General features: G+C 49.3%; 1 protein-coding gene across 1 annotated transcript; it reads right to left on the reverse strand.

The window, feature by feature from the left end:
• Positions 1 to 730: 730 nt before the first annotated feature.
• OGFOD2 (2-oxoglutarate and iron dependent oxygenase domain containing 2) lies at positions 731 to 7,366 on the reverse strand. The gene is made up of 7 exons (XM_054392779.1): positions 7,244 to 7,366; positions 7,109 to 7,165; positions 4,993 to 5,103; positions 3,856 to 3,955; positions 2,635 to 2,759; positions 1,933 to 2,190; positions 731 to 1,296 (listed from the first exon to the last, which is right to left on the reverse strand). The coding sequence occupies exons 1-7, from the start codon at positions 7,364 to 7,366 to the stop codon at positions 1,021 to 1,023; spliced, it is 1,050 nt and encodes a 349-aa protein (XP_054248754.1). The 3' UTR covers positions 731 to 1,020.
• Positions 7,367 to 12,436: the final 5,070 nt, after the last annotated feature.

The following is a 12,436-nucleotide window of genomic DNA, read 5'->3' on the forward strand; positions in this document are numbered from 1 at the left end:
GTATGCATATCAAATCTCCCCAGAGCCAAATGCAGACAACAAATCAAAAGATATTTGGCTTAACTCGTTTTGTAGATGGGAGAGTCCATCATTTCAGCTGGCCAGTGGTAGGATTGGATAAGCACCTGACCCTCTGAATGCCTCAGCTATGAGGGCATGTTGGTGCCAAACCAGGAAGCCCCCGGCCTGGTTGCTACACCCAGGGTTAGATGGTTATTTTGTATTTTCACTTGTTGACATAACCAAAGGAAGGGAGTTAAATGTATGCTCTTGCATGGAAAGTTTTATTACGTTGCAGGGGGCTCCCAGAGCTTTGTTTCTAAAGCACGTTTCTGCTTGGTTAAAACATTCCTGGTAACTTTGAAAGGAAAATTTTTGGCTCAGAAGAGCTTGTGGAGGGATCCTCTCAGCCACCCTGTGGGATCATCTCTCCCTGTATTGCTGCTGATGGATTTTTCTGAGCCTGGGTTAAGTAAACCTCTGGTGACAGTAATTCCATGCCATTCCCAGCAGCCTGTTGTGAATCATCTGCATCTCGCTTTGGGCAGGTTCTTCACTGTCACTTAGCAAAAAAAAAAAAAAAAAGGTTTTCCCCTTCCCCTGGAAGAGGAGTTCCTGTAAACAGCAGAGCAGGGCTTTATTGTACTGTTTTTTTACATGTACAGCAAGACTTGTCTTGCTGCTGCTGGCAGGTCTTCACAAAGGTCAAGCAACTTTGGGTTTTCCCCCCACAACTGAAAATATTTACAGGGCCTTTGCAGTAAGCAAGTGTTAAGGCTTCCTATGTCTTCCAAGCAGTCCCCCAGCCCAAGTGTGAGCCCTGGCAAGCTGGGTACCAGCTCTTTCACTGTCTAAGCTTGCTTCCCTAACCCCAGCACAACTGGTTTTGCATCACTTTGCAAGGAGCTCACTACTAATTACATGACTTGTGTATCTGTCAGAATCTGTTAGTGCAGTCTGAGAGGTCAGAAAGGAGTTTTAGGCCACTTGTTCTGGAGAAATCAGGTTCTCTGTGGTCTGCTACCACATGGTACAGAAATTCACAGTCTCAGGGGCATCGTCTTCAAGGCTTTCTGTGAACCCATCTCCAAAGCCCTCTGCTTCCACCAGCTCAGGTTTCTTGTTGCACATAGGGCAGAGCTGGTTGCGGATGGGTGAGGATCTCATCCAAATAATGAGGTTCCACCGTTCCCCAGAGGCAATAGGAAGTGCTCCATGGATCTGCCCTCCTCGGTGTAACAGCCCCTGGGCTCCCACATGTTCAATCTCCATGTACTTTGGCACAGGAGTAGGATCCTGGAACAAAGGGAGGTGGATACAGCATTACACCACAAAGTCCCTAGCCTAAAAAAATGCTCAAAGAGTTGAAATTTCTATTTGTCACCTCCTCACCCACAGCATTCAGTGAGCAACATGGAGAGCCCTCACTGCACCCCTGAAATACAGCCACTTCCATGGTGGCTTGGCAAAAGTTTAGCACAACTGTTTTCCCGGATGAAATTCCCAGTGCCAGGTCCAGAGGGAATTTAAAGACAAACATTCAATTTAAAACACTATGTCATCAGTGTATGGGATTGCAGTATGAACTGCAGTATGAACTGCAAAATTTACCCTCTTCTTGTGAGGAGTCCCCCAAAAAGAGAGGCTACAGGCTTAGGTTTAAGTCTCATCTAAAATGAATTTCTTCTCTCTCCCTCAGCACTTCCCTGCTCACTTTTTAGTCATGGAAAGATGGGCTGAGTTGTTCCACTCCAGTTTCACCCATGATAGCTGTCTCTGTCCTCTCTCTGAAGCTTGAATATTGGTAATGTGCTTGTAGCAGAAAAGAATCCTGGGTAACCAAGACATTGTAAAAAAAAGGGAAGGGGCAGAGCAGATTTGACTGTCAGAAGGGAATCAAATTGGGCACCAGATTAGGAACATGCTCAGTACCTGATTGAAATCCCCAAAGTACAAGTTGCCTTCTGTGAAGTCTTTTCCCAGTGAAACATTTAAGGTGACTTCTGCATTGTCATAGTGAGAGCTCAAATCCAGATCTTCGTGTAGTGAGTACTTGACCACAAACGCTTTGTGGCTGTCCAGACAAGCACCTCCCAAGTCAGGGTAAAGCAGAGCTGTTATGGGCTGCAGGTACTGCTCACGCAGGGGTGTGATGAAAGCTTCATCCATCCCAAGCTCATTTAACAAAACCTGTCTCAAAGAGAGGAGATGGGAACAGCTGATCAGCTACACCTGCTGCTTCATCAGAGCTTCTGCCCAGCTGAACCATCTTGTGCTCTCCTGACCCTTCCTGCTAGCTCAGGAATTTTAAGGCAAAGGCTCCAGCTATAGGCAAAAGAAGGAGGATCAAAGTGGAAAATGATGGGGAAAAGACAGAGTAAAATCAAAAGTTGAGTATCTTTTTTCTTAACTTCCTGATTTAAATGTGTACTGCTTAAGTACAGGGTGCTCTGCCCCTTTCCCTGCATTCCCCTGCCCTTTTGTCTCTGTCATACACGTTCCTTGAACCCTTTAACTTCAGGGGGCTGTACTCACGCTGCATTGTGCTCAAATTACAGACATTTTGGAAGCTAAAGGAGTGTGTAGTTTGCTTGTGAACATTTTCTCCTGAGGAAGCCCAAGAAATAGTCCTACCCCATAGTTATTCATGGTGTTAGGCCTGCCTTTAGGCATATCGGACTGCTCAAAGTTCTCCAGCTCATCCACAAAGGCTAGGCAGAACTCCTGTGTGAACACTGGGAGTCGATAGATCCTCTTATCTGTCAAGAGAAAGCAGATACTATTTGCTGGGGAAAATAAGAAGTAACAGTGTTCGAGGCTGTTGCACTGCCTAGGTGTGCTGTGTTGGTATCAGTGAGAAGGAAGGACCTATGTGCTTCACTTTGTGCACAGCCTGTTCAAAGGGCTGGAACCGTTCCCTGGGACTGGCTCCGGGATGTATTTGTTGTTTTTCAAGTTGGCTCCTCATCTCCAGGCTTCCCCATCCAGTCAGGAGATCTGGCACTGATTTAAATGTGGGTGCCAAGGAAATGTTTTGAAAGAGTCTAGAGTAGGGTGGTGAATCAACAGCTTATCACAACAAGTCCAGATACAGCCTCCTGGAAGAAGGAGGCTCCAGGTCATTTAGGCAATGTGGGATTCACTCATCCAGTGCAAACCCTGCAGGAAGACCAGGCCTTCAAGGCTGCCTGTCAGAGTAAAGCCCTAAAGGTTTGTGCAGGGGAGCTCAATATAAAGGCTATGGAAGCTGAGACAAAGACAGTGTGAGAAGGCTGTGCCTGGAAATCATGCCTTTGACAAATCCAGGAGCCCTGCACATAAACATTTGTGTCTTTCCTTTAGTCTTGAGAAACTTTTCAGCTTCCTCTGTACATTTTAGCAGCAGTTGTGGTGGAGAGCAAGCCACACAGCTGCCTCCAGGGAATCTTAAAACCCAGATTTCTTTAAAAGACTGAAATCTAGACTGAAACTATTTCAGCCCAGACAAACCAACGGGGATTGTCTGAAATGGTAAAGTACTCGGGGAGAGAGAAAATAAATTCCCTGGGCTAACTGTGTTCCTTCAGCAGGCTCTCCCTTGAGGTTGTGTACAACCGAAACCCCAACCTTGCTGCAGCTACAGCCTCTGATGAGACATCAGCAGACTGGGACTGTAAAAGCAGAAAGCAGGTCTCACGCAGAGCATAACTGCTGCACAATGCTGCCTCTCCGGAGACTCTCATCAAGCAGAAAATAACATCCTGTTTGCCTCAGCTGTGTATCAAATCTGAGCTGTTAAAGACAGGGCTTGAAAACAGCTGTCAGTACTGAAGTTGCAGAGGGAGATCTTTGTGGCTGATGTGTTGTTTTCTTTACCTGAGAAGGACTCAATGTAGCGCAGGAGGCCGTGGAGATGAGCATCTGGTGATGTGCAGTACCTCACAATTTCCAGAAACTCTGGGGCTAGGAATGAATCCTGGGGTCAAGGGAAAGATGATAAAAATATACAGAAACACAATTAGCCTGTGCAGTCTTTTATGGCCCAGGAGGAAAGCGGACTTCCAGGCAGCCACAGAAAAATATGTAGTGTCTGGGGAGCAAGGTTGATAGTCACATTTGAGTTACTTCTGTGACAGGAACTGCAGAATGTTGCTGATGTTTTACTTGGGGGTTTAGGTAAGATGCTGCTTGCTCTAGTTCACAGGTTTCTAAGTATAACTGGCCAGATTTATCCTTAGTGTGACGGGAAGGAGCTTGGCTCACATCATGGAGTCCTAACAGGTAACTGCAAAATCTTTTCTAGAGGATTTAGCATCTTGCCATGGCCTCAGCACACAAAGTGATTGTGCTCTGCTTGAAGCACTTCCCCACACAGATCATGACAGACAGCAGCAGAACAGACAATGGCAGAAGTTGTTACTGAAGTATCACAGAGCTCTGAATCTGTGCAATCTTGTGGCCAAGAAGCAGATGGTGGCACCAACAAGAAGGTCCTCGAATGGAGACTGCTGATCTGTGATAATTATCCAGCTGGAAAGTCTTGGATCTGGCAAACACCATGAAATTCAAAGCAGAGTAGCCCACAAGAAGGACTACTCTGTGTTTGCAGTGGGGTGTACAGATAAGGGCAGCCTGCTGCCCACCTTCAGCTGACAGTTACTAGGACCTTGTCTGTGTTAAGCCCATAAAGGCTGATTACTGTGGCTGTTCATTAGACCTCACTGACCCTGTTTGCTGCAATGATGCTTTATGTTTAATTATTAATGGTATTCTGAGTCCAATACCAGATGCTGGTGCAGCTTCAATACAGAATGACCCTTATCTGGAATCTTGCCTGGAGAAGATGCTATGCTGTCAAAGTTCTACATTCAGTTTTAATATGCTACAATTTACTTTTAATTCAGTCCACTCTAGCACTGTGCACAATCCTGAGGAGAAGAGGGTTTCCTACTGCATAAGTAAGCTCTCAAGCAATTCCTTGGATGCAAAACAGATTCCAAACATATTGTCTACCTGCAGAACATACACTTCTGGGTGCTTTTGCCTGTAGCACTTAGAGATGATGGCTTTGCGTTCCACTGACTGATGAATTAACTGTTTTCTTCGCTGCACTTCTGCCTCAATCTACAAGTAAACAATAGAGCACATTGTTAGAAAATCAAGAGGGGTAATTAAAACAGTTCTAGGATTTTGCTCGTTGTTTGAAACCAGTTATTTTTGTTCTGGGCACCTCTGGCAGATGAAGTGTATGTCTTTGCTTTTCTGTAGTCAAGACAAGTCAAAATAAAATTTGTAAAGCCAAATGCCTAAGAAGGATTTGAGATGTGTTCTCATTGTGGATGGCTTAAAAACTAACTGAAGGCTTTCTATGGATGTGTCAAGTGGAGCTGCAGGGTTTCAGCCCTTTCAGGCATTCTGATGCCCCATGAAGCACCAGTGTACACTCTAAGAGTCTGGATTATGTTCTGACAATCTAAACATTGTCCAAAATAAAGACATTTGTTAGAAGAGAGACAGGACTTGTCATGAAGGGATTACTGCTAAGTGTTGTAGGAAAAGGCTGGTCTGTATTTTCAGAGGAAACAGCTGTAGTAGCAGCTGGTTCATGCAGCTCTTCCTATTTAATAAGCCCCCAGGAGATTAATTTATAACATTCCTCAGCAAAAAAGGAAGTAGGGTGTGACTGGTACCCCCTGCTCCCAGCTCCTGGTAATGTGGGTAGCATAACTAATGTCATTTTATAAGGCAAGCAGCCATTCTCTGTGACCAAGTGGATCAAGTATTCATTCCCTTTTCCTCCTTATCAGGCCCTCAAGGTTCTGTGAACCAATTAGATCAAACCAAAGTGATTTCTTCTTCCCCTCCCTATCAGACTCAAGGTTCCTGGGCTTCAGGCCAAGTACTCCCTTCCTTGCTGGCCCTGAAGGCCCCAGCCCTCTGGCCAGGCAGGTGTTGTCAAGCATAAGAACACCCACAGAACTGGCTATAAAATCAAGCAGTTACAAGTCCTCAGTGAGGAACTTGGACAGGAACTGCTGCTGGACAGTGGGAGCAGTGACCCACCCTGGGCAAGGAAGCTTCTGCCATCATTTTCTTCCTCCAAGGACTGGGTGACCAGCTCATATTCTTTTTTTTTTTAGTCCAAATTATGATGGTTACATTGACATGCAAACCATGTGTTAAGGTCTGACACAACCTGCAGAGGGCCCAGATGATTAGAAAGTTAAGTTAGGATGTAGACATCCTGTTAACTTGTATGCAAATTCTGTATGACACTACTTATTTGATTCTGCTTGTAGAAAATCCTGTCTTACTAAAGTCACAAATTATGTGCTGTACTAATCATAGCAATCAGTTAACAAGGTAAGGCTTTAATTGTAACTACAATTTACAGCTGTCATTCTGCCAAGGATCTCTAAAAGAACCTCTCCCTCTCTTTAGGTGAAATTGGAGCTGCTTATGTGACAGATCTCTGTCCCTGTCCTGGAAAGAAACACAGATCCCTCCCTGAAGAGGGACCTGGAGCACTTTTAAATTTTTTTTTTAAATCTTTTGATATCCTTCTTTGTCAGACCTTACACGAATTCTGTAGACCCCCTGACCCCATCTCATGGCACTCTAATTGACAAAAGAAGGATCGAAGAAAGACAAACTAGAAGGGCAGTGGGAGCCTGCTAGCCAAAACCAATTAGGGAGCAGCACAGAAGGCCATTTTAATAACCTGTTGAATTTACATTATTTACTTCCAGGGTGTTGCCAGTAATAAACACACCACTGACAGCATCCAGAGCCGGATCAAGGCGCCAGCCGGGAATTTTTCCCTTCGGTGCCTGCCCAGCACTACGTTTGATTGGGACAAGGCGCCGGGAAGTTGTGCCTCAGGTGTGCCAGGGCTTGTGGTTTCAGCACAGCTCCCCAGCTCCCCGTGTCGACCGCCGGTCCCCGGCTAGACCGTGTGTGCGAAAACGCCCCATGTAAAGAGGGGATCGGAGCCGGGGTGCGGTGTCTCCTCCCCATGGCGGAGCAGGATTCCCCAGGTCCCCCCCACTGTGAGGTCTTCGGGTGGACGAGGTCCCCTCCCTTAGGAAGCCGAAGCCACAGACTAGTCTGAAGGAATTGACGTGCTCACCTCCCGCAGCACGACGCTGAAATCCTCCTCGCTTCGGCAGCCCCTCTCCCGCAGCGCCTGCAACACACGCGGCCTGTCACCCACCACCGACGCCGCGACCAGCTAAGGGAAGGGTGCCCACCACCCCACCGTTACCCGTCCGTGATCGCGGCGGAGCTGCCCCTCGTCCTGGTACCGGACGTGCAGCCCGTAGCGTCCCACGAAGATGTTATCCGAGAAGAAGCAGGCGCAGGCCAGGAACGGGCGGCCCGCGGACATGTTTCCCGCCGGCACAGGGGCGACGCCGGGCGCGGGGTCCACCACCAAATGGTTCCGCCGCGCAGCAGGGAGCGCCCTTCCGGCCGGGCCGGTGCGAGAGAGGAAGCGTCGGTCATTTCTTAACGGGGAGAAAAACGAGGGGAAGCGAAACTTGCGGATTCTCCAGATTTATGCTTTTTATTGTCCACTAATTTCCGTAGCGTTACCAAGGCCGAGGCCTGGAGCGATGCCGCTTTCCTACAGCCCCCACCGCCCTAACCCTTGGCAAGGTCCAGAACGCTCATCTGCCTCGTGTCTGCTCCGCATGCCGACGTGGGCAAAGAGGGCTCGGGACCGGCGCTGACACCACAGGGGACGGCGCTGGCACGGGCGAGATCTCCACTGTCTTCACATGACAGGAGAGTACCGAGCAGCGAGGCCGGAAAGGCAATATTATCCGATGGGTTATTTGTAGACAGTCCCTAAGAGCCACCGCTGCGCCCCGCCCCCTACGGGGCCGCGCCCGTCGTGCACGCGCGGTTAGGGGACGCGGATAGGGGACGCGCCCGGCGTGGGCAGCCCGGCCCCGGGCGACCTGGGCCAGCCCGGCTCCGCTCGGCCCATGCTGGCCATGGACTCGGCGCTGCAGGTAGCCGAGGAGGAGGTGGTGGCAGCCGAGTCGTGTGGCCCCAGCAGCAAGTATGAGGACATTTACCGGCTCCTGGCTGAGGGCTGCTTCCCGCCCAGCTTCTGCTCCATCAAGAGGAAGAACCTCAAGCGCTACGCCCAGAAGTTCGTCGTTGATGGTGGGGACGTGGGTGACACCGCAGGACGGGGCTTGGAGGGGAATGGAGAGGGGGAAACGGAGGCAGCGCCTGCCTTGCACTTGGCGCAGCCCCACGCCGGGTGAAGGGCCCGAGCAGGTGGGGAGGGCGCAGGGAGATTGCAGGGGGTTGTGAGGGTAGTGACCCATTGGCAGGGAGGAAAGTCGTAGCAGCCGCCACAGATGTAGACTCGGAGAATGGTTTTGGTTGGAAGATGGTCCGGTCCAACGGTTAACCCAGCACTGCCAGATCACCACTGAAACGTGTCCCTCAGCACCACATCTACACTGCTTTCAAATCCCTCCAAGAAATGGGGACTCCCTTTCAGGGAAGAAATTTTTCCTAACGTTCAACCTAAACCTCCCCTCATGAGGGTCATGATGACAGCTATACCTTCCTCACAGCACAGGGAGGATATGTGGCTTCTTGACCCGCTGCAGAGAGGGAGCCGTGAGATGCACCATGGCTCTTGTACCACATCCGTGCCTTGGCATCACTTTTGGCAGGGAGAGTGGGAATTGTGGCAACCTCGGGTAGCACCAGTGTTCCACAGCTGGCCTCTGGAAACCAAGGCAGCTTTATCATAGCAGAGGATTTCACTCAGTCCTGGGTGCAGAAAAGAGGTCACTGGGTTTATATGGGTGTGACTGCAGTTTAGCAGCTTCCACAGAAGCTCCCAAGGCAACAGTAGCCTTTTGTCATGTCTCACCTCTTTTTTCCCTCTGTAGAAAAGGACCCTTTTGCTGGGACTGAGCAGCTGGCTGTAAGAGTGTGTGGTTCTACATAAACCTCTTGTGTCTGCAGGTGGCTGCCTTTACTATGTGGGACCCAAGAAGGAAGAGAAGCGCGAGGTGATTGTGGATCCTGAACGGAGGCGGCAGGTCTTTCTGGAAAGCCATTTCACTGAGATTGGGAACCACCTGGGACAGAAAAAGACAGTGCACCGGATTCAGAGCCGGTACTACTGGCTGGGGATTGTGAAGGATGTTGTGGACTGGGTAAGTTGAGAGCACTGACCGTGTCAGCGACACCAATATTTCCCAGGACATTCAGGCAGCAGTCCCAAGTGAGCAGCTAGAAGAGCCCCGATGCAGGGATGATGTCGTTTCTAGTGCTTGTTGTTTTGAAGCCACGCACTAAGTAACTCCGCAGGTGGAACATCCTGAGGCAGCTGGATAGCTTGGATGACTTTCCCCCGAGCATCAGGAAACATGCACAGGTAGGCCTCCTCATACAGGGCAGGTTTGGCCACCACGGGAATGTGGGATTGTTTCAGACACACGATCCTGAATTCAGTTTTGAATAGTTTGGATTCCTACCAGAGTTGCCCAGTTCCCTAAACGTGGTACAGGAGGAGCTCAGCTGCTTTGCCTCACCTCTTATTGCTGGAAGTTCCCTGCAGCAGGGCTCTGCAGCAGTGTGCTTTGAAGATGTGTAGTTGTGTTGCATGAATAGCCTGTGCTCCTGCAGCATCCTGGGGCTGATGATTTTTCTAGCCAGTAGCCGAAGTTTTAAAATACAACATAAGTATTTGTCTAAAACCAGGTTGAGAAATGTCTTAGCTATAGGCCACATTGAGACAATTGGGTATTGTGTCAGAGAAAGCTGTCAGGTAGGTTGGGTGAAAAGTGAGTTCTGTTGGCATGGTGTGTTTTGTCCTCTTGCACCTCATTGTTTTGACTAGGTAGGAGGAAGCTGCTCTGAGCTGCTGGCCCTCTCTTCCCTTCACAACCTATCCAGCATGAATATGACAGAATTCATCAGCATTTTTTAAAGTCCTTGGACATGTCTTTTGCCTTTCCAGATCAAAACATGTGAAACGTGCCAGAACGCAGAGCACAACAAGAACGTGTCGCGGAAAGCAAGGCCCGTCAGAGTGGAATCACCCTGGGAAGTGCTGGGATTAGACATTCAGGGTGAGTGCCTGTGACTGACAGACAGGCTTCTCAAGGCTGCAACGCCAGCTGCTGGGGCGCGTGGCAGACCTGCTGGCTGCTGCCTGCCTCTGTGTGAGGAGGTGCCAAGGAGGCTACAGCAGCCTACCAGGGTGCAACCTGATCCTCATGACTGGCTCCACTCCATCCCTGTGACTGGCTCCACTCCCTCTCCACACACAATGGGAGTTGTGGGTGTGTGGTTACTTCCCAGAGTGGAGGTTGTGATGGGTGTATTTTTGCTGACAAAGGTCATAGAAGTGTGCTGGCTAAATGGCATTGCAGAAGAGAGTTGTGGTGTTTTTTGCAGTGTTTGTTTTGCTGGGCTGGGTTTTTAACTTTCCTCATTTGGGTGATATTACGGCATCACATTGATTTTTCTTGATGCTTGTTAATGCAGGACCTTTTCCTGAGACAAGCCAGAGCAATACACATGTCCTCCTTCTGACCGACTACTTCACTAAGTGGGTTGAGGCCGTTCCTCTGCAGAAGAAAGATCCCTTATCAGTAGCTAAAGCCCTAGCTACAGTTTTTTACAGGTGGGCTCCTCTGTTGTTGGTTACATTGAACCTCTGCAGTGAGATGGGGCACACTGGGACATGTTGCAAAAATACTCAGTGTCCACAAGGTGGTTCCCCCCTGAGAACAGGATCTTGTCCTTCTACAGGAGGCATCATGCAGTGCCTCTCAGTTGCTTTCTACAAAGTACTTGCACTGTCAGAGGAGGGGAGAAAGGGGCAAAACTGATTCTCCAGGTAGCTCTAAGGCCAAGAGAACTGGTGCACCAGCTCTTTGCAGAAGTTTTAAAACCATTCCCTGATTCATCCTGGAAGGTGTTTATTTTGCACTCATGTGGTACATGTCACCATGTGACATTGTCCTTGTGAAAAATGCACGTGGCCAGTAGAGATTTGTATTCAGAGCACGAAGTTTTCCTTGTTTCTCCTGCTTCCTTATCACTCAAAAGCGAACAGGCTTGGCTGTGCTGGAACAGATGCAACCAGCAGACCTCTCTCTGCTCTTAGGGAGGTGAGATCATGCCAGCCTTTTTAGCAGCAGCTCCAGTGAAGGGTCTCCAGTGAAGCTCTTTTGTATCCTGCTGTCACCCATGAAGATTGAATTCCTTTGGCTCTGCCTGGCAGCTGATGGAGTAAACCCAGCTGTTTGTCTTCTTATTCAGGTTTGGAGCATCCAAGAACATTTATGCCAGTCAGAGCTGGGACTTCTGTGAAGAGGTAGGTCAGGTACTGGGTGGTTCAGGGGAAGGCAGCACGACCTTCAGCAGGTTTTTCTGAGCAGCAGATCCTGAATGCAGAGTTGCAGTGTGCCATGTAGAGGGGACAAGGAGCTGATGCTGCCTTCTCCCTGCCCCAGCCCTGTTGCAAGTGATAGATGATTTGTCAGTGCTTTCCCCCTGGGAGGATTTAAAGTTGCGGTTCTGTGGTGCAGTTCCTCCAGCCAGAGGGAGGAACTGCAGCACCTCCTCTGTGCTCAGAAGAAAAGGTCCTGTGAGATCATGTCCATGAGATTCCTGCCTTACTCTGTGATTAACCCAGCTTCTCAGTTCTGTGGAAAGCCTTAAGCACAGGAACAGTTGTTGCAAAATGTTTTCTCAAGCTCTAACCTTTCTGGGGAGCTGAGCACCATCTCCTGGCATGAGGACCGTGCTGTGGAGGCTGCTAGCTGCTGTGGTGCAAACCTGCCTTGTTTTCCTGTGGGCATGACACCCACCTTTGCAGGTCAGCCAGCATTTATGTGAGCACTGGAACATCTCACAGATCCTCACCCCCGCAGCCCCTGCAGACTGCTCAGGCCTGGATGACCACAGTGCTGAGGTGCTCAAATCCTCCATCTGCAGTGTGGTGAAAGAGAAGCCCAGTGAATGGGACACCCACCTGGACCCCGTGCTCTTCAATTTCCGCACCTCAGTCAACTCGGTCACGAAGTACACCCCCTTCTTCCTCATGTTCAACAGATACGTGTGCCTGTCCTCCAAGGTAACTTCTTGACAAAGTAGTCTCCTAGGAAGTTGGCCTCTGGTGCAGCTACAGAGTAACACCCAAATATCTGTACCTTGCAGGTGGATTTTGTGAAGGACTCTAAGGAGCAGGGGGATAGCTCTGGTAAAGCAGACAGCCTCCCACCATTCACAGCCACTGTTCAGGAGCAGCAGAACGCGGTCAAAGAAATTGTAAGTCTGGCAGTGTCTTGAAATCATTTTGCAGCTGGGCCATCACAGGGTCCCTTTAAACAGGCTATGTAAGAAGGAATTTGCACATACAAGGATCATCCTACAGTGTGCACCTGCTTGGGTGCTCAGAGAGCCCCTGTAT

The sequence above is a fragment of the Indicator indicator genome, chromosome 26, assembly GCF_027791375.1.
Source record: "Indicator indicator isolate 239-I01 chromosome 26, UM_Iind_1.1, whole genome shotgun sequence".
Lineage (NCBI taxonomy): Eukaryota > Metazoa > Chordata > Aves > Piciformes > Indicatoridae > Indicator > Indicator indicator.